Here is a 24,927-nt window from a genome sequence, read left to right on the forward strand (position 1 = left end):
AAATATTTAACTTTAGGAAAAGTAAATGAAATTTTCCTATTGTATTTTTGGATTATGAAATTAGTTTCATGAAAGGAATGAACCTGGCCATAGAAGAAGTTATATAGGTATATGTGGACTAAACTAACAACCTAATGGCTATTTCAATGTGAAAATAATGCAATTCTGAAACTTCAAACATTAAGCAGAGTTTAAACCATATCCCTATTCTAAACTAATACAATCAACATTTTTTCACAACTTCAAAAACAGGATGACAAATGATGTAGTTGTCTTTACTAGGTTTTAGAAAGTGGCCCCTTGCTTTAGGTTATTATTTTCAAGGACATTTTTGGATAAAGTTCTCTCAGACCACACCACTGGCCCTATATACAATTATAGCACAATTTTGAATACCAAAGTTAAACTGAAAGTCTATGATTCTACAAGAAGAAGGAAGGGACTATCTTTTTTCTTTTTTAATTGATGTATAGTCGATTTACAATGTTGTATTAAGTTTCTGGTGTATAGCAAAGTGATTCAGTTATATATATATATTCTTTTTCATATTCTTTTCCATTATGGTTTCTTATAGGATACTGAATATAGTTCCCTGTGCTATACAGTAGGACTCTGTTGTTCATCTATTTTATATATAATAGTTTGTATCTGCCAATCCCAAACTCCTAATTTATCCTTCCTCCACCCCCCCTTGCCCCTTTGGTAACCATAAATTTGTTTTCTAAGTCTGTGAATCTGTTTCTTTTTTGTAAATAAGTTCATCTGTATCATATTTTAGATTCCACATATAAGTGATATCATATTTGTCTTTCTCTTTCAGACTTACTTCACTTACTATGATAATCTCTAGGTCCTTCCATGTTGCTGCAAATGGCATTATTTCATTCTTTTTAATGGCTGAGTAGTATTCCAGTGTGTGTGTGTGTGTGTGTGTGTGTGTGTGTGTGTGTGTACACACATATACATATACACATACCACTTCTTTATCCATTCAGCTGTTGATGGACATTTAGGTTGCTTCCATGTCTTAGCTACTGTAAACAGTGCTGCTATGAACATATGGGTGCATGTATCTTTTCAAATTAGAGTTTTCTCTGGATATATGCCCAGGAGTGGGATTGCAGGATCATATGGCAACTCTATTTTTAGTTTTTTTAAGGAACCTCCAAACTGTTTTCCATATGACTGCACCAATTTACATTCCCTCAAACAAGGAAGGGCCTATCCTTAAACTTGCACTTAAAGCAGTTTTCCATCAAAGTTGACTCCTGTTAAAATAATTCCTTTGCTAGAAAGACTTTATAACCATTCATTTAATGACTTCCCTAAACTCTTTCTATTATTAAGAGGAATGATACAGGAGCATGCCAAGTGCTAGATGCAGTATAATTTTTAAAAGCACCTTTTAGAGTAAGAGAACCCCGAGTATCTCAAGTCTCCCAAAGATAAACATATTCTTATTTCTAGTTATATTGTAGCACAGTATGATATCGATATATTCCAGGTAATCTACACATAAGTTCCATCGATCTACCATCTATACTGGGAAATGTTTTGTCTTTTCCATTACCAAGTATAGCATGAGCTTCTTGAGAAAAAAGAAATGCTTAAGCAAAATTTTATGAACTTCACATCTCCTGTAAAGTGCTGTGAGGAAAAAACCCCACCTTATATCTGTATGTTTTACTGTGTACAAACTGACTTGGCAAGTACTATATCATTTTTGCAGTGGCCTTGTGAGTTAGGCTGGCTAAGTCATACAGATAAAGGCCTGAGGTTTAAGGTGAGTACCTAATTCAACCAAGGTCCAGTGCTCTTTCCACAACATTAGGCAGCCATGTACCTCAACAGCAGTCCTTAAATACAGGCCTAATGTGAACTCTGAAAGACTGTACGAGACATTCTATTGTATAATCGTTTTATAATGGTCTATAGGCTGGTGCTCAACAGTCTTCATTACATCAATTTACTTAACTCCATAATTTTTATAAATTTACTGTAGATTTTAAAAATGAGAAATTTTTGTTTCTCCCAGTATAAGGGACATGAAATTAAATCTCCTGTAAATAAAATTTCAAGAATATGGTTTTTCCACATGGCCTAGAAGGACTTCCCTCGTGGCGGAGTAGTTAAGAATCTGCCTGCCAATGAAGGGGACACGGGTTCGAGCTCTGGTCCTGGAAGATCCCACATGCCACAGAGCAACTAAGCGCGTGTGCCACAACTGCTGAGCCTGTGCTCCAGAGCTCGCAAGCCACAACTACTGAGCCTGCGTGCCACAACTACTGAAGCCTGTGTGCCTAGAGCCCGTGCTCCGCAACAAGAGAAGCCACCGCAATAAGAAGCCCATGCACTGCAATGAAGGGTAGCCCCTGCTCACCGCAACTAGAGAAAGCCCACGCACAGCAATCAAGACCCAATGTGGCCAAAAATAAATAAATCTTAAAAAACAAAAATGGCCTGGAAAATCTGTTTATATCACCTATCACTCAAAACAGTTTTCTAAGGTAGTTTATAATCTTAACACAGTACCATAGGCTATTCAAGGAATTAAGCATAAAGGGTGTGTTATCTGGAACTGAACTTGAACCAGATATTTATTCATTCTAAACTGAGAACAGAACAGTTTAAATTATAAGGAATAATCTTATTAGAAGCAATGGGTAAGGAAAGAAGTCAGGATTTGGGTTTAAAAATAAAAAGTCAGAGATGATCAGTTTCAATAGCTACAATCATTTATTGCTATGGACTTTCCTGATATCAAAAAAAGCAAACTGAAAATAAATGGAACTAAAAACCAAAGGATGTTACGCATTAATGACAACTTAATCCTTCCCCTTGTTTTTCAATATAGTTTAAACAGGTTTTAAAACATTAAGCAGACTATCAAATGTACCCTATTGTCATGTTACATTGATACTAAGATGTAAATATCTTTACACTTTAACATCTCTGAAAGTGGGATGTATCATAAAATCGAAGGCATATTACAGTTTAATTGGCAGCATTTCTTCCTCCTAGGTGGTACATAAAACAATGACAGTATATCTTACAACTGATGAGATCTTAGATTTGATGAAATATATTATCAAACTGACATCGACCATATCGTGTCATGATTTTACAATGCAGACCATTTAATCCATTCTATTTTATTTATTTATTTTTGGCTGCATTGGGTCTTCATTGCTGTGCGCAGGCTTTCTCTAGTTGCGCCGAGCTGGGCTACTCGCTGTTGCGGTGCGCGGGCTTCTCATTGCGGTGGCTTCTCTTGTTGTGGAGCACCGGCTCTAGGTGCGCGGGCTTCAGTAGTTGTGGCTCGCGGGCTCTAGAGCGCAGGCTCAGTAGTTGTGGCGCACGGGCTTAGTTGCTCCACGGCATGTGGGATCTTCCTGGACCAGGGCTCGAACCTGTGTCCCTGCATTGGCAGGAGGATTCTTAACCACTGCGCCACCAGGGAAGCCCTTAATCCGTTTCAAATGGAAAGTAGTGTGACATATTCATTCATTCAACACATAACAAGCTTTACTGAGTAGTAATTATTACATGGGACAGTGACAGTGAGGTACTTGGGGCAAACGAAAGGGTTTTGGAGAAGACAAACCTGGGTCTGAATTTGGCTCAGTTACATAGCAAGTAATCTTAGAGAAAAGTTAGCTACTCTGAGCTCCAGTTTTCTCACCAAAAAATGGGTACATCTATCCTGCATAGTTATGTGAATGAATTAACATACACAAAGTATATGGTACTTAGTAGGTACTCAAGTATGTGCCCTGTCTTTTCTTGACACATGCTACTATTGCTGAATTCAATAAACAACCTATAAAGAAGATTCACTGAAACCCTGAATGAGGTACGATCTGCGACCCTTGATAGACCAGGCTATAATCTATACATAAAAAAAGCAGGCACGTAAGGAAAACAATAAACTCACTCTTCTTACCTGGAGTCTGTGTTCTCCTGATAGTTTTCTTTGAGACGGTTGGGCTTAAAACAGTTTGTGAAGGTGGTTCATCCTCTAAAGAATAGATATGACAATTCGAAAATTCAGAATATGTGAACTGAGTAGAGATTATGTATATTAACAGCAATATATAAACAGAAATGCAAGTAATTTATCCCTTCAGAAATGTGTTATTAGGTTTACCAAAACTTAGGAATTTAACTAGCCAGAACTACTCTTTAAGACAATATAAAAATAAACTATTCACCAATGATGCTTTACAACAAAATTACATTACTTTAGAAAATTTAAAAGATGGGCTAAAGCAGAAGAATGAAAAACGTATAGATCCTTATAGATTTACTAAAATAGAAGTATATTCTTTATGTGTTAAAAAAAATTAGCTTATACAACTGCACCAGCCTGTGTGGGAGAGTCAATACAATTTAACATATATATTTTTTGCCTTCTAAAGCATTCTTCCATATATTCGAGATATAGAATGAACATAAGCACCGAAGTATAACGTGGTCCTTCAAATACATAAATATATATGTAGGATCTTTGTCTTCAGAAGTTGACAATCTTAAAAGAGGGATAAAACTAACATATATATCAGTTAAACTGTCTTGAATTGCTACTCCCAATACTAATTTACATTATTATTTTTTTAAATTTACATTATCTTTAACATAGTTTCCAAAATCAACACATCTTCCAATGTGTCAGCACTTCACGTCTTAGCCGGTAAATGTGCAGCCTATTACTCTGCGCTAACCTGAAAATCCACCTCCTCTTCATCATATCCATCAAAGGTCTATCACTAACTATGTAATCCCATTATGATTCAAATCCCCTGATTTTACATCATAGGTGCCCTACAGGGAACCAACATGAAACTTCATCGGTTACTCAGTGTTAGATGGGGGAGAGGGGACAGGGTGGGAGAGGATGCATTAAGGGAGTTGATTCATCTGTGACTTTCCTAAAACTATACAATCACCTTGTCAGTATCCTTGCGGCCCATTCAGACGAAAACTAATTAAGTGTCTTGCTTTGTCTGGTTACTACTTAACCATTGACGGTCCCCAACATGCGAATTTTTGCCAGAGACCATCACACTCTACAAAGAGCGATCAGCTCAAGTTTATCAGGGACTGGGAAGCTTCAAGTTCAGGATAACTGCCTTACCCCATTTCGGTGTATTTGGGTGGGGTCTCAAATCAATTCATCAACTACACTTGTCCTCAAAACGGCGACTCACAAAATTCCCCTCCCTCTCTCCCCACCTGGGTAGTGATGGAAAAAGACTGAAAGGTTAGATGAGAACCAAAATTCTCAGCTAGGGACTTCTGGCCTCTGAGAGTTAAAGGAGGAAATGGAAGTGGCTTTGGTAGAAACATCCGCAGGACAAAGTGAACCGATATGAAACCAAGCCCGGAGTGATTCAGTGTCCCGCCTGCCGCCTAACTCGCCGTCCCAACGTGCAAGCCTGCAGAAAAGAGGCAATCCTGACACCCCTAAATTGATGCCGAAGGATGCACGCGGCTCCCCGTCTCTGCTCAGGTAGCTCCGCACGACTGCCTTCCCTTCCAGTGCCCCCGCCCCTGCCGCTTTCCCGCCAGCGGTCGGGGCGGACCAGGCGTGGGGTCGCACGCCTATCCGGGCGGAGGAGCCCCGAGGGGGTGAGGTCCAGAAAGGCACACGCCCGGCCGAGGCGCACACACCCTATGCGCGCGCACGCTCGCTGCACTCCCTGGCTCGGGGCTGAGACTATTACCTCCGTCGGCCTCACCTTCGGATGAATGGGAGTCCCGTAATCCTCTCCGGGCCGTAACCGGAGACGGCTGCAGCGGAGGCGGCTGTGAGTGCTGCTGGGGACGAGTAGTTCTTCGCGTTTTCATCTCCTCGGCTTCCTGGAGTCGCGGTTGCCTCCGTTGCCGAGACCGAAGGTAATAGGAGCGTTCTCTCACTTCCTCTTTCGCCGAATCGGGCCGGAACTCTTCTAGCGGAATTTGTCTTCCCACCGGGGCCTTTTCTTTGGCCGTCCGTGGCTCGAAGTCGCCGTACACTTCGGGCGGTTCTTCTGAGAACCTCACTTCCCGCCGGCCGTGGCGCGACGGCGTAGGAGTTCCATGCGCAGGCGCGTCACTGCCGCCGCCATTTTGAGGGGCGAGCCGAGGCCTCCCCTCCCGTAGCGGAGCCCTGGGCGTGACGTACAGCCCCCATCCTTCCCTCTCCGGCTCCGCCCGCCACCCCTCGCCTGCCATAGTTGTTGACGTAGCTTGAGTCGATCGCGAAGGTGTTTTGCGGGGCGTCTAGAGTCTCCCGCCGTTGGTGGCGATGGCTTTTCGGGTGTTTGGCAGTGGTGTCGACGGTCAGGGAGGCAGTTGAGAGTCGCCGGGGCTGCCGCCTGCGTCGTCGCTGCTGTGCTGCAAACCCGCCTCTGGGCCCATCGTGTGTTCTGAGGGCTGTGGGAGAGGCAGTGCCTGTGCTGGGTCAGCTGCCGCGGGTCACTCCCACCTCCTGGCTGAAGGCACCAAAGAGGAGGAGAAGAGGAGGACGTCGCTGTCCTCGGCCTTCAGGGAGGGAAGGAGGGGACGACGGAGAAGAGACCACTGGTTGGGCAGAGTGCCGGTACTCAGCCCGCTGCTCCTGGCAACTGTTGCCGGCACGCAGGAGACGTCCGGCCAGTCTCCCAGTATCGAGTCCCAGGGAAAGGCGGAGTGGAGGGGAAGTTTCGATCCTCACCCCCAGGCTGTTGCGCAGTTTTCCCGCAGCCTCTTTGATCGACTGCTGCCTCCGCCGTACCTTTCCAAGTGTTCCTTAGCAGGGATGATAAGAAAGATACTTTTGCAGGTGTCATCTTGGAGAAAATTTTAGTTTCAAGGCCTTTGGGAAGGCATTTAACCACTTTTTATGTTTTAAGTCCCTCGTTGAGTGTACGAAATCGAATCTACAGGCATACTCGGGTGGATTAACATTTGCAAAATGTGCGCATAGCAAGCAATCTTATTCTTGGTTTCGTATAAAAGCTCTAGTCCAGGGCATCCCTGGTGGAGCAGTGGTTGAGAATCTGCCTGCTAATGCAGGGGACACGGGTTCGAGCCCTGGTCTGGGAAGATCCCACATGCCGCGGAGCAGCTAGGCCCGTGAGCCACAACTTAGCCTGCGCGTCTGTAGCCTGTGCTCCGCAACAAGAGAGGCCGTGACAGAGGCCCGCGCACCGCGATGAAGAGTGGCCCCCGCTTGCCACAACTAGAGGAAGCCCTCGCACAGAGAAACAAAGACCTAGCACAGCATAAATAAATAAATAAACTCCTACCCCCAACATCTAAAAAAAAAAAGCTCTAGTCCAGCAGCACTGTTCAGAAAGCTTGCTAGTGCTGTGTTATGGACAATGAGAAATGAACAAATACTTTAATTAATGACGGCACTGTAATTTTCACTTGTGATCCATTATTTTTACTTTGATTCTGGGCATGACTTGATATACTGCATTTGATATAGGGTTTTCCTGCGTTTAGTTTACTGAATAAGAAAGCATGATAAAAGCCTATGTTCTACCTGTGTGTACCGTATTTGCAGTTGTGGATAATCTGCAAATATCTAACCAAATTTAGACACACTGAGAGAATGTTAAGTTAGTATAAAGTCTGAACAATTATTGAAAAAAGATTAATCTTGCCTTCAAATATACACACACTTCTTGGACGGCTTTCTATAATTGATTTTAGTGACTAGATTTTAAAAGTTGCAATTTGGATAGCAATTACAATGAATGAGCCTGAAAAATTTGAAGGTATTTAATTGTTTATTCTTTCATGTATTTAAAATCACTTTAGAATGTTTTTGAGCAACTCATATTTGTCCAAAAATTGTCCAGAAATTTGGCCACAGACAAGAGGAATTACATGCTTTAGAGAATCACCTAGGTTTTTGCCTGTTAGGAGCTTAATTTAGTTGAGCTCTTTTTTACTGTATACAATATAGCCAAAGAAACTGAAGGAATAGCAACACGGGAGATGCTACTTTTTAAAAAAATCTTGTCTTAAGGGAAAATTAAAAGCATGTTCTCCCTCCTCAGCCTGAGTTAGATAGTACATTTGGAAGATTCGTGGGACTTAGTCTTTTCTGACAAAATGCTAAAAAGTGTTGATACTTGGTTAATACCTGGCTTTTATTTAACTAATGCTTTAAGGTACGTATTATATTACTCATTATTAACATATAATAGTAAAAGTTCTGTAGTAGATGAAATTATTAAAGAATATAAAACTTTATAGTATTAATATATAAAGTTCATATTATGAACAGTAATGCATATATTAAGAGCCTCTTTAAAACAGTTACCAGGACAGGTGACTATATAGAAACTTGGTTACAGATTGTAAAACTTAGCTTTGGGGGACATATTTTAAAAGAGGAGGTTCTATATATTATTGAATATTCAGTACATGTGTTATTTTGTAATTAAAAATGCTTGTAAGAGCTTAGGAATGGGTTTCAAAGAAACAGATCATGAGAAGCTTGAAGTAAAATCACAGGAACGGCAACTTTAATTTAGCATTAACACATATATTTGCTTAGGATTTTCCCTCTTTATCTAGGTAATAAGGATACATAATCCTAGCTCTGCCATACGTGCCTCCCACACCTTAGCAACTTTACAAATACCAACTTTCATCACTAACTGGGAGGTAAAGGTAAACCCTTGTCAAACCGGATATTCTGCTGTAGATGTTTTCCAAACTACAAGGGTGGCCCAAAAGAGGTGACATTACTGAGACAGACTCATAGCTAATATTATAAGGGAATTGCTGGGCTGCCAATACCAAGAGAGGAAGCATGAGCTCCATATGTTAAACAATTACTTTGGGAGTTTGAGATATGTAGAGGAATTCAGTGAATCAAAAGAGAAAAGAGAAGAAATGATTACAACAAAGAATATACTCATCAATTTATTATTAAACACAGAATAGATGCTTAATAAATATATGAAAAAAAAAAAATATATATATATATATGAATTAAAGTAATGAGAGTGTTCTTTACCCTGAGGGAATTTGCCATACGCTAGGGAAGACAGAGATACAAAACATTATAATTCAGGTTAAATGACTGGCAATTTAAGGACCTAGCTATTAGGCCTAAGTCTAGAAATCTAATGTTCTTGACACTGGATTTCTAAATAAAGCAGCTATTTTTAATGAAACATTTTATTTTAAAATAAGATAATTTTTGTACATGAGTTCTTTGTTTAGGGTAAGCAGAACTCCGGTTGTTTACTGAGAAAGCATTTATCAATTCATTGTGCATAATATCCACACTTTTGATCAGAAAGAGAAATAACTGGGATTATATCTTAGTAGAAAGAGGAAACATTGTTATTTTTAATAAGGAAAAGATGATTGAAATAGTAAATAAGAGGAAGTAAAGACATAGTAGCTAGCTGCATTTATTCCCCATTCTCCCAAGTGGTAGGAAAAATATTTTAAAGATGGTTAATACAAATGAAAATGTGTAGAAATGAAGTGACTAAAATATAATAGTCTTTAACTTATTCTTTGTTGAATTAGAAATTGCGGTCAATTAAACAGCATCTAAGAATGTTCCCAAATCCCGTGTCTTCTGCCAAAAAAAGGATGGTTGAGAGGTGAAGACCAAAAAATCAGTTAAATGAAGAATCAGTAATCCAATAAATTATTGAGCTAGTGCTATGTACTAGGCAAACCCTGTTCTAGGTGCTGGGGATACAGCAGTAAAAGAAGAGACCAAAAGACAACCCTCCCTGCCTTCTAGGCTTTTATATTCTATGGGAGTAAGATAAAAATCAAAATAAGTACAATAGTGTGTTGGTCAGGAGTGTTATGGGAAAAAATCAGGAAAGGGGAAGTGAGATTTATGTGAGTAGATTTCTTATATGTTGTATTGAATTGGTGCAGGTCAGGAACAGGACTTTTAGACTTACTTGACTTTGCCCTTAACCAATTATGTGTTCTTGCGTAAATTGCCATCTCTAAATTTTCATTTTTATAAAATTAATAGATTAAGATAATAGCTATTTTTTTATTCATCATTTACTAATGTCGTTTAGTAGACACTGTTATGTACATTAGCTCATTTACTCACAACCACCTTATGAGGTACTATGTATGTAGCGTTGTCTGCATTTGACAAGAGCAAACTCGGGCTTAGATTAAGCAACTCGTTTGAGGTCATGCACCTCGTAATGGTAGAGGCCGGCTTCTAAGTCAAGTCTGACTGGTGCTTGTCAGTATCATTGGCTAGTACCTCTCACTGTGTTGGTTCCATTGGTTCTTCGAGCCTATGAACTTTAGGTCTTTATGAGGGCTTAGGGTCCTCCAGGGTCTTGCAGGTATGCCTGCCTCCGGGCCTGGTAGCAGCCCGAGAACGCGGGGAGGCTTGCGGTTCTGCCGCTGCACTCACCACACCTCCAGCTTCCAGCTCGGCCGCTGTCGCCTGCGGGCAGGAGGGGCCGGCGCCTACCAGTCCCAGCATTCCGCGGGCGCCTACCCTCCCCGCGGAGGTTGCGGTCACGTGGGCAGGGACGGGAAGACGTTCTGTTCCGCCGCGTCCGAGGGGTGCAGCTCAGCGTTGTGGAGCAGAAGGAACACTCTAAGGGCTCTCCTGACATTGACAGTCGACGATTTAAAACCCCGCTAGAATTTGTAAGTAAAATTTGTATACAGCTTTTCCATGTTTTAATATTTGATCTGATACCTTCTTTTTAAATATCTTTCAGAAACGGTCCTTCCCCACCCCCACCTCCTTACCGCAAAAACCTTAAACGGAGCAGGTTGGAGGTCTATTTTTGTTTTGGAGTGAAAAAAGAGAAACAGAATCGTATAAACATTAAACAGAATAAGGTGGGAATAAATGTTTGGTTTGGACTTTGAGACGAGAAGCAGAATTCCTATAAGGTTCAAATGTAAACGGGAAATCTACCAGTGCAGGTGTTATTACTCCCTTTACCTTCATGCTTAACAGGATCCCATCATTCGTCTTTTTAATCTTTATAAGATAGTGTCCGTGTTCCCCCACCCCGCCCCGCCATCCCTCACTTGCCACCCCTGTCTTTTAGCCTTAATGGTGCTAAAAAGAGCAAAGTTTTAAGTTTTAGTAAGACCCTGCAATTACCAATTAATTACATATTATATATGTATTCCCAATTGTATTTCATACCCGAGAAAGTTTACCCCTTTTTCCTTCCTTCAAAAAAGTTTACTCTCTACTTAATCAGTAGTGCTTAATTATTAGACTTTATACACAATTACAGAAATCAGTTAATCTTAATCTGATTCAACACACTGTTTCAATTTTACCTGTCTTTAAGTTTTAAAACATTTTATTTTGGATCTATATGAGAGATCCTTTCCTTGTCTCTGTTAAGAATTAGGGCTGTGGCTGTTATCCATATTTACCAGTTTTGTTTTTCAAGCACAGGATTTGTATATAAATGGTCAGTGGGAAATAATTTAATTTAAAAAGGAACTTACTGGTAGAGGAGCTAAAAATGTTCCTGGAAGACTTTGTGTGGATTAGAACAGTTTGAAAAACTGACATTTGCTGTGAAAACTTTGGGAGTCTTTCCTGAGTAATGCTTATTATGCTGAATGCAGAGCCCAGAACTTGATTACCACCAGTTTTACTGCTGGTTTATCGTAACCATAAGTGACTCATTTAAGCTCTACTTCACTTGTTTTTCTTCCTAGTGTAGAGATAATACTAGCCTGAGAGCTTCTATAGTTAACAAATAAAGTAATAAGAATTTAGCTGATTATTTGAGGATTATTGGGTATTTAAATAATGTATAGCATCTTGTATGTAATTTATTTTTGCCTAGGAGGTAATTTTAAACCGTATACCATGGAAATCCACATTTTTCTGAAGTGCCACTTGAATTTCCTGAAGGAAAGTTTGCTCAGAGAAGCCTTGTCTACTTTATGCTGTTTTTCATTTTTCATTTAGAATTTTAATTGTGTTAAAATTTCGTTAATAGTCTATATTTTATAATGACTACTGTGTCCCACAAGAGATAAGTCAATATAGTGATTATACTTTATTGTAAGTTTTGCACAGCAAATCAAGCATTTGTGAATAAAGAAAGATGTCTCCAACATTGGTTACGAGTGTAGACTTTAGAGTCAGAGCTGAGTTTGAATTCCTATTCTGTCACTTTGTGGCTTGGGCAGGTTGCTTTATCTCTCTGAGCCCATTACCTCATCTTTAAAGTGGAGAGTCATAGGGTTATTTGGAATATTAAATGGTTTAAGGACTCAATAAGTGGAAACAGTTATTACTAATTGGACTACTTTCTTCTTTACTAATATTAAAGGAAGTGGCACATGGTTTTTTTTTTTTTTTTTTTTTTGGCACATGGTTTTGATAATCAAAATAGAAAGGAAGAAAATTCACCAATAATTCCACTACCTGAACAAATCAAATTGTTTTTATTTTTATATACTCTTCTTTAGCCCTTGATCATGGGTGTACATAATGTAAATATAATAACATTTTTGCCAAAAGGCAAATTTAAAACATTAATTTGTAAATTTCTGAGAGTTTTGTTTTAATTATATAAATAGAGCTCTCTGTTTCTGCCTTTATTTTGATCTACTAGTGAAGAAACAGCAGAACTTTCCTTTAGCACCGTCTCCACTTGCTTTCCCCGTTCCAAAAAAATAAAACATCTAGTTGCACTTTTACTAAACAGTTCAAATAATAATAAACACATCCTGAGACTTCTTTTGTGCCCCCATAGCAGTAAGTGCTGCACATTATCACTTTAACCCTCATAATGCTTCTTACATCTGGGTAGTTATTCCATTTTGTGGTTAAGAAAACCAGGGAAATAGGGCAGAGTTCACTAAGTCAGGTGCTGGAGCAGTCATTCAGGCCTAGGCAGTCTGACTTTAGAGGACTGTGCTGCAAGGATTTCATATTTATAGATTCACTATATGGATGTTGAGTCATATATGTAGGCAGGAGATGGTGCTGCAGGGTGACTTACAACTTCTTTGTATAAGAGTAACAGTATTCGTACTTTATAACTACCATGACCACATGTAAAAAAAATTTTGTAGGAAAACAAAGAAGAGTAGGGAAGTGTTCAGTGCCTTAACAGATGAGGCATTCACCTATAGTTTTATTAGTTGTGGCAGTAAAAAATATAATTTATGCACAAGTTATTAAGAGTAAATTTTCCAGAAAAAAAAGGTAAATTTTCCCTTTTTTTAAATTAGGGATAAACATAGTAAACAGGGTTTATAGTGATAGAAAGCTAACTCTTCTTCATTAAATCAGTGTTTTGTGTTTCTTAAATTTTATAGCAAGCATCAGAATCATCTGGTGAGCCAGTTAAAACAAACTCTTGCACCAGACCCTCAAAGATTCTAGTCTGGTAGGTCTGGGGTGGGGCCCAAGAGTTTGCATTTCTAATAGGTTACTAGGTGATGCTAATGATTTCCAGCTAATGAGTTTAGTAAGGAAACAAATAATAGTGGGGGTTGTCCAAATTGTTGACCAGATGGTGAAACCCCAGTAGCAATGAGCACCCAGCTCTTGTTTTTAAACACTATCCTCTGACAAAAGGAACTAGGATTTTTTTTTTTTTTTTTTTTTTTTTGATAAGTACCTGATTCCAGGTCTGAGTCAGGGAAAATACAAGGTGAGCCTGGAACATCTTGTGGTGCTTGAAATTAAGTAAATGTTCAAAAAGGTTTGGGAGCTTGTTGAAAGGACACAGGAGCAACTTGAAGGTGCCTGATGGCCAAAGTTGGAACAACCTGAGCAATAAAATGAGTAATGGTAGTACTGGATTTTAACCCATAGAATAAAGTAAGTGCCCATGAGTCCATACTGACATAGTTGATAAATAAATAGGATTCAAGAGGGGTCAGCTCTTTCTTAGAGAAGAATTCCAATGAATAAACATGGTAAAAAGGAAACAAAATCACTATTAGACAAACAGCTGCGTAGTAATTATTGCAGATAAAATCTACCTATAATACTGGTAGGTGAAATTTTGAGGAAAATCAGGGTATTTGCATAGTCTCAAAGTATCTCCCCAATATAATTATTAGCTACGAAGGAAAAATAGTAACTCGACAGTGCAGATACCGTGTTAACCAACTGATTGAGGTTAACATCACCAGTAATAAGACATACAGACATCATGACCCCAGTGATATGATGTACGTAGAAGGACTCAACATCATTTCCGTGGTGTTATTCTTGCCGAAAATGCATAAACTCTTTATCTTTCTACTCACAAATTGAGGGACATTCTACAAAATAACTGGCCAGTACTTTTCAAAAGTGTCAAGGTCACAAAGACCAGGAAAAATCACAAAAGATAGAGACAGAAACTGTCATGGATTGGAGACTCAGGAGAATTGACAACTAAATGCAGTGGGGGATCCCAGATTGGACTATGGAACAGAAAAGGGACATTAGTGGAGAAAGGGGTAAAATTCGAGCTGTCTGTAGTTTAGATAATTGACTTGTACCAATGTTAATTTCTTGGTTTTGTAACTGTATTTTATGAGATGTTGACTTTAGGAGAAACTGGGTAAAGGGTGTAAGGAACTCTCTGCACTATTTTTGCAACTTTTCTACAAGTTTAAAATTAGTTCAAAATAAAACGTTTAATAAAAACGTGCTGGCTTCCTGTAGATACTAAAGACGATTAGAGGAGTTGAGCTAAAACTGGGAATCAGTTATGCCACCCACTGTTGGAAATCATAGCAAATTCTTTGATCTTTGTGTGTTGCTTTTTGCCTCTGCTTGGGTCAACCTAAACCTGAAATACAAATCAAGGGAGTTGGGAGGGAGTAAGAAGGGTAAGAAGGAAAGGAAGACTTTCTATCCTCAGAAAAAATATCTGAACTGCTCCAGGCATCCAGTCCATATATAAGAAGCAGTTCCCTAAGAAAGTAAGTGAAGTGCTTTTTGTTTCTAGTTTTTAGTACTTTCTCAACCTTCCTTTCAAAAATATGGAATAAGTACTATTTAGTGAAAACACTGGGAAATGAGTGGGAAATCTTGAAAATAATAATCCTGGCATATTATGACAATGGGTATGGTGCAGAGGCGTGGGCAAGACTTAGATACTTAGTTTTCAACACAGACACAAATAGCTGGTACAAGTATATAAATACCTAACCTTTAGCACTGGGTCTCACTGTTGAAAACTGCATATTAACTTTAAAGGTTTGGCTGCTGGTGTTTTAAATTGAAACTGTAGATAGAATTTGAACCATGGACTTTTGTCCATTAGGGCAAAGTAGATTGAAATGCACCAGTAAATTTCTAAACCAGTTGTTCCCCTTTATGGAATGCCAGCAATGCACACACACACACCTGTTATGTTTGTCAGTTCCTTATTATTTTTTTATTTTTTTATTTTTGGCTGCACCGCAAGGCTTGTGGGATCTTAGTTCCCCAACCAGGGATTGAACCCAGGTCCTCAACAGTGAGAGCTCGGAGTCCTAACCACTGGACTGCCAGGGAGTTCCCTGTTTCTCAACTCCTGGGTAACTCAAGATCATATTTTTTGTTTGGCTTATCTGTTTTCGTAAGAGGGAACAACAGTGTGTGTGCTAAACAGTGTTGAAGATTGTGCCTTCTCTCTGTGATCTCAAGACTTTGCCAAATTAAAAGTAGTTCCTCACGAAACAGGCTGAAAACTTTTTTCAGGAGCATGTATTTTCATAATATATTTTAAGCAAAGAATTGTTTTAGATTATGTGAATTTAAAAAGAAGAGTGATTCTTTTTTTTCATACTCCTTAATCTCCCAACATCTAAATTCAGAACCAGTTAATGAAATATGAAGCTCTTGAGATTTCACTTCATGTATGAAACTTATCAGAGAAGCTGTCTCATACAAAAAATAGTTTTGATTATTGAGTAGTGTTAGAATAAATTATTCCATGGGAGAAAATATTTTAAATGGATACACAAGAAAATTTAGAGCATTTATATTTTTTCTATGTGTCTGTTCTTTTGATTTTATATATCATATGAGGACTTGGCTGAGGCTGAAGTTTAAGTGATATATTTGCCTGGAGAAGTCATCCCAGTCCTGACTCAATCTGACTTATATTATCCTATCACTAAAAAGAACAAGAGGAACTTCCCTGCTGGCGCAGTGGATAGGACTCCAAGCTCCCAATGCAGGGGGCCCAGGTTCAATCCTTGGTCAGGGAATTGGATACCACATGCATGCCACAATTAAGGAGCCCACCTGTCACAACTAAGACCCATTGCAACCAAATAAATAAATAAATATTGTAAATAAATAAATAAAAAGAACAAGAGAATTTTTGTTTATCAGAGGCAGATTTGAGCTAGCTTTCTAACATCCATTCAGGAAATAGTGAAGAATGATACAGACTCAATATTTAGAGATGATAATTATTTAATATGTATTAAGCTGCCATCATTAGTACATTTCACTGGTTTAAATAGAACTGCATTTTCTGTTTTGATGTTAAAGTGCTTATTTTCTAAATTTTCCTCTAATAAATCTACAGGAAGAATCTTTAATTTACTTCAGTACTCATACACAAAAAGTCTGATCTGGGAAGTTCCCTGTTGGTACAGTGCTTAGGACTTGGCACTTTTACTGCCAAGGCCCAGGGTCAATTTCTGGTCTGGGAACTAAGATCCCACAAGCCACACAACGCAGCCCCCCAAAAAAATTTGATCGAAAATATTTGGGAAAAAAAATTCAGGAAGTTCCAAAAAGCAAAACTTGAACTTGCTGTGTTCTGGCAGCTATTTACATAGCATTTACATTATGTTAGGTATTATAAGTAATCTTGAGATGATTTAAAGTATACAGCAGGATGTATGTGGTTTATATGCAGATACTATGCCATTTTATATAAAGGACTTGAGTGTCCCTCTGGTCCGTGCATTTTGGTATCTGTGGGTGGTCCTGGAATGAATCCGGCACTGATACTGAAAGATGACTGTGTAGCATTTATGTGGTAGGGAAGCCCTTTACATTTGTTTTTTGCCTACTGTTGTTGGCTGCAAGGTTCGCTTGAAGATAAGGACATTCCAACTTCTGTGGGCCTTCCTGAATTTCCTATGATCTCTACAGGCCATCTTTTATATCCATTGAAAAGCCCTTAGCCTTTACCTAAAGCATTGGTTCCAATCTGGATTCCCTGGACATCTGGAAGCTCTGTAAGATTTTTCTCTCTGTATGTATAGTATTTGGCATTGGGCCTAGTACATGGTGGTTTCCTCAATAACTTAAACAATAATCAGTTGAGTAATGGTGGTTCCCAAGGTATTTTTTGCATTTCTACAAGCCTAGTGGTAATCATACACTTACCTCAAATCAACCACTTTTGAGTTAAGCTAATGGAGTTGAGGAAGGAAACAAATCCAGAATAGCTGAAATCTCTCTGACTTTATGTTATAGGCATTTTGAATATTATCTGTAATTTAAAATATTGAAAATTTCTAAATCAGGGCTATTAACACTAGATTTTTTCTTGTTTTTATTAGAAGTTCTGATTGGCATGTCTACATGTCTAATTAATAAAATGAGAAAATGAAGTTATTACAAGAATGGTAGTTGTTCAGGGATCCTTCCACATTGAGATCTGGGGAGGGGGGTGCCAGGAATAAAAATTGCCTTTGATGGTAAAATGATTAGGAACCATTCATGCTCAATGGTTCTGAACCATTTCAGATTCCTTTGGGAATCTAAAAGTGTGTACAGTTGACCTTTGAACAACACAGTTTGAATTGTGTGGGTCCACTTACATGCAGATTTTTTTCAACAATAAATATTTCAGTACTACACGGTCTGTGGTTGATTGAATCCAAGGATGCAGAACGATGGCTACAGAGGAACTGCATATATGAAGGGCTGACTGTAAGTTACATGCAGATTTTTGATTACTTGAGGGTTGGCACCCCTAACCCCCACGTTGTTCAAGGATCAGCTGTACTCTCTTTCCAGAAAAAAATGCACATGTGTACATAAAAAAATTTTATATGTAATTTCAGGGGATTTAGGACTCCCTGAAACATATCCTGGATTTTTGTGTGTGAAAGTGGAAAATTATGGGAGAGAGTTTCTCCCACCCCCACTTTAATATAATACACACAATTGAAGAGTATCCTGTAGTTTTGCAAATAGCTTATGAAAAGGTTTTCTAAAACTCAACAGTCACTGCTTCAGAAAGGCAGTATCTTATAGTGGTTAAGAGTACAGGCTCTGGAACCAATCTTCTTGAATTCAAATACTGATTTCTCTACAAAAACCTGTGTGACTGGGCAAGTTGCTCAACCTCTCTGTTTCTTTAACTATAGAGTGGATTATTGTAAGAATTACATGAGTTAATACATGTAAAATGTATTACATGTATTAGAACAGATAGTGACGCTCAATAAGTATTAGCTATTGTTATTAAGTATTATTATCTGGGGACTTCCCTGGTGGTCCAGTGGTTAAGATTCTGCAATTCCACTGTAGGGGGCGCAGGTTCAGTCCTTGGTTGGGAACTAAGATCCCCATATGCTCCGTGTGCGGCCAAAAAAAAAAAAAAAGTATTATTATTTCAGAGATGGAGTTTTTCTGTTGAATATATGGCCAAGTGAGGTTCTTTGGGCTTCATCTTGCCTAGAAGGGGGGTACTTTTTTTCTAATGTGCACAAAGGCACCATATGAAAATAGTCCTGTACACAGATGCATGCCTTTATGGAGTATGTCGAAATAAACTTTCTTTTCCATTAGGTAGCCTAATGGAAAAATTAATTCCATTAATTAACATTAGGTAGGCCTCTTTTACCTTATTTCTTTCTTCTTTCCATAGAGATTTTTTTAATTGAAGTATAGTTGATTTATAATATATTTTCTGTTACTTTATTTCCATGAAGCGATAGTTGCTTCCAATATTATGAGAAAAACAAAGATCCGTGTCTTTCTGTAGGACTCCCGTTTTCCTCAGTCACCCACTTTGCCTCTGAGCAGAGTAACTGCTCCTGGTCTTCTTGTCCACAGTGTGAAAGTTGGTTTTGCCTATTAATCTCTTTTTCTAGCCCACTGCTATTTTCCACTCTACTCTTTAATTATAAAATATTGAATAGAGATTGGGATTAACATATACACACTACTATATATAAAATAGATAACTAATAAGAACCTACTGTATAGCACAGGGAACTCTGTTCAGTACTCTGTAATGATCTATTTGGGAAAAGAATCTAAAAAAGAGTGGATATATGTAGATGTATAACTGATTCACTTTGCTGTACACCTGAAACTAACACAACATCATAAATCACCTGTACTCCAATAAAAATTAAATGTTAAAAAAAGTAAAAATGAAGACAGAAGTAGAAAAAAATAAAATATTGAATAGAGATTATGTAAACTATTATGATTTATGATGCATTCTTGTACCTCTAACCATTCAAAGAAAAAATGTTTACAATTATCTTTGAAATACTCTGTATGCCTTTCCCGATCCCATACCCTTCCCCATCCCGTCAAAGGTAATTGTTATCCTTGTACTTATCCTTTTCTTTTTAGCTTTATTGCATATTTATTCCTAAGCAATATATTGAAACTTTATGTAAATGGAAACTATATAAGAGAGTGAGTATGTGTGTATTCTTCTGCTACTTGCTCTTTATATTTCAGCTCAATATTATATTCTTGAGTTTCATCTATGTCTGTGTGGGAATACCTCAATTTTTTTAATCCATTCTACTGTCTTGGGCATTTTGGTTGTTATTTTGCTGTTATACAAAGAACTACCATGAATATTTTTATTCATGTTTTTAAATAAACATGTAATTTTCTCTAGGGTCTTACCTGAGAGTGGAATTACTGATTTACAGGACATGCACATCCTCAGCTTTACTTGATAATGCCAAATTAATTCCAAAAGTGGTTATACTAATTTATGCTCCTAGTGTTAGGGTATAAGGATTCAAATTACTCTATAGTCTTGCTATTTATTCATTCAAGAAATGTTTATTGGGTATGTACAACAGTAAATAAAAACAAAACACCCTACTCTTGGAGTTTAGGTTTTAGTAGAGACAAATAGCTAAAATATTTAATATCAAAATGGTACGTGTTTTATGGGAAAAAAAAGTAAAGAAGAGAAGGGGATATTATCTCACTGCTCTCAGAGCCATATGGGGATTAGAGACTATAAGAGGATGAAGTATAACCAGGAAGCTCTGGGCTGCATGTGGTGATTGACATAAAAAGAGGTACAGGTATGATGAGATTGGTTGGTCCTCAGGCTTTCAAGCAGATATGGTAGTGAAGCTTGTGAGGGTGAGGGGTGGGCGGGGTAGTTCGAGAATCTTGCCAGGAGTATTTTCAGGAAGGAATGAGTTAGGAGGCTGGTAATAGGTGATCTTATTCTGAGCATTTAGTGCTTTGGAGCCCTGTTTTGACTCCCCTTCTTGCCCATTGTGGTTTGGAGGACAAGGGGAGGGGTGGTCTTATCTGGAACGTATGGAACACTAGATTTCTCTTGATTCAGGAATACTTGGAGCTCTAGTGCTTGCTTAACTCTTGAAGGTGGAGAAATGAAGTTTGCGGGAAAGGCCATCCTTCATCCTGAGCATTTGGAGCTTAGGGAATGGAGCTTTAGCCAACAGAGATGTGGAGTTCGAGGGGAGCGTAGTCTTGCCTAGAGTATATAGAGCCCACATTGTCAAACTTGTTAATTTTTGCCAGTCTGGTGGATGTGAAATATAGTATCTTGTTGTGGTTTTAATTGAATTTCCCCTTTTCTTTCTAAAAACCCAAAATTCTATACGTTTTCAATGTCAGACTTAGTCATATAACTTTATTGCTAACTTCTTTGATAAACCCCATGATCGTGTGGGTTTTATTCATCATCTATTTGTTTCATGTACTAGACACCTAAGATTTCCCAGTTCAACAACTGAAACTTTTACTGTAGTGGCTCTTGACAGTAGACCCTCAGGGAAATCTGTAACACCCTATGTTGTCACCACAAAGGTCAGGAACCCTACTTTCTGTTCACTCTGCCTGAGGAGCTGAATTGGTAATCTTCATGCATACTTTGTCACCTAACCTCAAAAAACACATCAGTGTGTCTACACGGATTCTATCCCACCCCATCTGGGGCTCCCATCAAACTATTGGCCCCAGGTTGCAGCACTGGTAGAGGCTGCTCTTCAGTTGTCTTTTAAAGTTGCCATTTTAAAATCTGAGAATCACAGCTGCTATTGATAGTCTGTAAGGAAAATGCTTTGGCTGATCACAGCTAAGGGTATAACTCCCTCTGCTTTTCAGGCTATATCTTTATACAGTTTTAACACTCACATCTTCCCCAGTGTCCCTTAGTGCTCGCACAGGATCAGGCCTTAGAATTCACAAAAGAACACTGGAGAAAGGCAGACTGTATATTGTGCTCTGGTGGTCTGTGGCACTCCCTAGGTGCCTGTCTAGTTGTTCCATGCATCCTGCTCTACCCTACCTTGTTTACTTGTTACATTCAGTGTCATGAAGGAGTACAAAGATGATGAAAGCATCTGTAAATTCCAACTGATTTACTATATATTTTCCAAGAATAGCTCAGGACTGTGCCTTAATTGCCTTCTTAAACTTAAAATGCATATGAGCCTATAAAGGCAGATGTGGGCAATGAGACATGTCCCTTGTGGTTTCTTTTTCAGCCTTCAAAAGGATTTCATCCAACTTCCTATGGTTAGTTGTTAAGAATATTATCTAATAATTTTGTAAGCTTTTCCCTGCGTGGATTGAAGTCTGTTTTAGAAGGCTGTCACCATTGTTAATGTTATCCCACCCATTATGGGAGAACTGTATATACGGCACCCATTTCACAGAAGAGAGACAAGAAATCTCAAAGTTTTACCACGTTAAACATGATTATACAGACCTTATTATTCCCAAAGTGCAAAAGGAGTAGGAAAAAGAAATATATAGTCCTAAAAAAAAAAAATAAGCTAGTACAAACCTTAAATGAACCAAAATCCTCCCTGTTGCCCAATCAAGCATAAGAATAACTCCCAACAGATAAATTGGTTTGAACCCCTATGAAGTTGTTATGGGGAAACCCATGAGACAATTCTCATCCACCTTGACTGACCCAAATAATTTCCAAATGCATGTTTCTAATAATATTGTGAGCAACTCAAAGCCCATATGAGTCGTCTGAAGTTTTATTATTTACAGGTATGTGAAGCATTCCCAGACCCTTCAACCAACTCAACAGCAGCTACTTCCCTGTGACTGGGTCCTGATTAAGGTCCTCCCAAGAAAGACTTCATTGGATCCACGCTCAAGAGGACTCTGCCAGGTTTTCCTGACCCCTCTACATCGCTATAAAGTGCCAAGGCCTTAAGACTTGGGTACGTGTATTGCAACAGCAAGAGTGCCAGCGCCCATCAGAGACCCATTGGACCTGTCAGCTCCTCTGTTTCACCAAGCAGACATAATAACTTACCATCAAAGCAGAGTAAGCCAGATGCCTCTGCATGATACCACCAGCTGATAACACACAAGAAAAAATAATTAACTTAGACTAGAACCCTATCTTTTCTTGAGAAGCTGGGATTTAAAGGAGCTATTCTGAGATCTGTGCTGCTAGTAAGTGACTGATAACATAGACTGGATCAGTCCCTGAGTTTAGAGACTGGGTTGCAAGTGAGTGAAAAATAGACAACGAAATCTTGAAGAATTGCACGGAGGTGCAAGCCAAATTTTACCCTCTCCAAGTAATGGTGGTTGGACTGAGAAAGTGCTAAACCAAACCTGTAATAGGACTGGTTGTTTGGGTGTCTCTCTTTATCATTGTTGCCTCTTACAGTTACATTGCTTTCTGTGTTGTCTCTCTAGGTCCCAATGTTCTCAGATAATTCACATTGCCCTGACTGTGGACAGCAGTGGTTCCCTAGTTTAGAACTAGGCCATTGGTTGTACCAAACTGAACTGGTTGAGAATGAATGTTACCAAGTATTCTTAGACCGTATTAACAGAGCTGATTATTGCCCTGAGTGTTATCCTGATAATCCTGCTAATAGAAGCCTTGTTCTTCCTTGGTCTTTCCCACTTGAGTGGGCTCCCCAAAATCTTACCAGGTGGACCTTTGAAAAAGCTTGCCACCCATTTCTTCTGGGTCCTCCACTGGTTAGAAAAAGGATACATGACTCTAGAGTTGCTGGTTTTAACCCTGCATTACAGTTAATCCTGACCAGAACAGACAAAACCTTGAACAAAAAACTTGGCCAAAGCAAATAACTTCTGAAACAGTCAAAATCATGGAGACTCTAGAGGGTTTTGTACTAGTAGCCCAAGGAAGATGGAAAAATGACTCCTTTCTATATCTGATCCAGACTGTCACTCCTCTGGAAAACTGCTTAAGTTGTTGTTGGATCTGCTTCCAGGGTCTGTACATCTCTTCTTCAGCATGAATTTAATCAGTATTCCAAGCCAGATTGTTCATCTAGAACCTGACTAATCCATATTTCCTATGTTTTGGAATTAGCTTACTCCTAAAAATCTCCACAGCCTAATTATTGACGTTATTATGACACGGTAGTCCTGGAGGAGAAGCCCCATACTGTGTGTACTTTCATTATATTCTAGTGATAACTTTTGTGGGAAAGCATCCTTGTAGCTGAATTCTAGATTATTCCAGTAAAACAACTAGACATTTTAATAATAAACTATATTGTTCTAAATTCCACCTCTTAAATATTAATCAGTGATAATTATATATATATATATATAAAATTTATTCATATATAACCATTTATTCATCATTGGCTCTAGCTCATCCTCAGTGTGGCTATGATGTTATCGATAACTGGTCACTGTCAGAGAAATCACATTCAGTCAGGCAGCATTGTCACCTATAGAGGTGACAATAAAAACATGCAGAAATGCCTCTATCTATACCTCCTTGGCTCTGCATAAGCAAAGACTAACTTGTCTTTGTGGTTACTGAACTTAGAATGTCCTCCCCTGGCAATGGAAAAGTACCTGTCCTAGGAGATAGGTGACAAAAGGAGTTACCTAGCTTGACTCCGTATATATTATGAACAGTTTAGGGGAAGCATTTTTCTTAGAACTAAGAAGGTCTTACCTGACATTGGCCTCATTTTGGCCTTCACTTGTTCATAAGAATCATGGAACTAGAGTTCAGGTTAAGAAACTTAGAAAAAGCAGTTGAAAACATCTCAGAGGCCACTGAACAATTTAAAAATTCCACTTAAGATTCTAGATAATCCAGTGCTTGTGTAGCAACTCAACAATGTTCTCAAGGCCCCAGGTTCTTGCTATCTTTCCCCTCTGGGATCTTTAGCATGTTGGCTTTTTGTCCTCATAGTTCTCACCGAGTACAATGTAGCTTGTTGCTGCTCCAGACATTTCAATCCCAATCAAAGGCTGGAAGTAAGGAGCAAAAAGCTTTCTCCTTTCAAGTCTGTGTCTTTTATTTGGGAAGATCTTTCTCAAAAGGCCCTCACAGATTTTTTTTTTACATCTCATTACAGCAGGATTTTTCCTTACATCCTTGATTCATAAAGGAGCCTGGGAAACCTGGCAGAGGGGAATGGAGTTGCACTGCCTGGGTAGGACACATTGACTCCCCTAATAAAATCAGGGCTCTTTTAGGAAGGAAGAAGTAAGGAATGAATGGCTGTTTGTATGCAACAAATCATGCCTGCCACATGTTAAAAAGTCACTTGTTAGTCTGCTTAAAGAATGTACCCCAGAGATCTGCCCTGTATCTGCCTTATGTCTGTCATGATGGAAGTTCTCTTCTGTTCTATTGCTGAATAAATTGTGTGGACTGCTAAATTGAGTTAAGACTAATTAGTTTATCATTTACCATTGGTTAAGAACTACACTATCCTAAAGCTCTTTCTAAAAAGTGAAAATTTACTTTGAGGTATTGCTTTTGAGGATGGTGTTATGAT

The 24,927-nt window shown here is 38.8% G+C and overlaps 3 protein-coding genes across 14 annotated transcripts in view; 2 read left to right on the forward strand and 1 right to left on the reverse strand.

Annotated features, from left to right (window-relative positions):
• Window positions 1-9,554, reverse strand: part of TOR1AIP1 (torsin 1A interacting protein 1) — a 52,558-nt gene extending 43,004 nt beyond the window's left edge. For all 8 annotated transcript variants that reach the window (XM_067030779.1, XM_067030773.1, XM_059056315.2 and 5 more), the window contains exons 1-2: window positions 5,739-9,554; window positions 3,944-4,018 (exon numbers count right to left, since the gene is read on the reverse strand). In XM_067030779.1, the coding sequence (XP_066886880.1) occupies window positions 3,944-4,018; window positions 5,739-6,213 (550 nt within the window). In that variant the 5' untranslated portion in view covers window positions 6,214-9,554. The remainder of the gene's footprint in view (window positions 1-3,943; window positions 4,019-5,738) is intronic.
• An 842-nt stretch (window positions 9,555-10,396) lies between these two features.
• The window catches only part of LOC131752251 (torsin-1A-interacting protein 2-like), a 38,731-nt gene continuing 24,200 nt past the window's right edge, over window positions 10,397-24,927 (forward strand). Inside the window, exons 1-3 of one of the 5 annotated variants that reach the window (XM_067030791.1) lie at window positions 10,545-10,635; window positions 17,784-17,863; window positions 22,181-22,356. The gene's annotated coding sequence lies outside the window, so the exon portion shown is untranslated. Of the gene's footprint in view, window positions 10,636-17,783; window positions 17,864-22,180; window positions 22,357-24,927 lie in introns of all 5 variants that reach the window. The other 4 variants (XM_067030797.1, XM_067030780.1, XM_067030786.1 and 1 more) reach the window with 4 other exon arrangements.
• LOC131752366 (torsin-1A-interacting protein 2) lies at window positions 22,749-23,337 on the forward strand. The gene has a single exon (XM_067030804.1). The coding sequence runs from the start codon at window positions 22,850-22,852 to the stop codon at window positions 23,243-23,245; it is 396 nt and encodes a 131-aa protein (XP_066886905.1). The 5' UTR covers window positions 22,749-22,849; the 3' UTR covers window positions 23,246-23,337.

The sequence above is a fragment of the Kogia breviceps genome, chromosome 1 (assembly GCF_026419965.1).
Source record: "Kogia breviceps isolate mKogBre1 chromosome 1, mKogBre1 haplotype 1, whole genome shotgun sequence".
Taxonomy (NCBI): domain Eukaryota; kingdom Metazoa; phylum Chordata; class Mammalia; order Artiodactyla; family Physeteridae; genus Kogia; species Kogia breviceps.

Bases quoted from the DNA above. Each gene is read 5' to 3' on its own strand.
- LOC131752366 (XM_067030804.1), top strand. From the start codon at position 22,850: ATGTTCTCAGATAATTCACATTGCCCTGACTGTGGACAGCAGTGGTTC.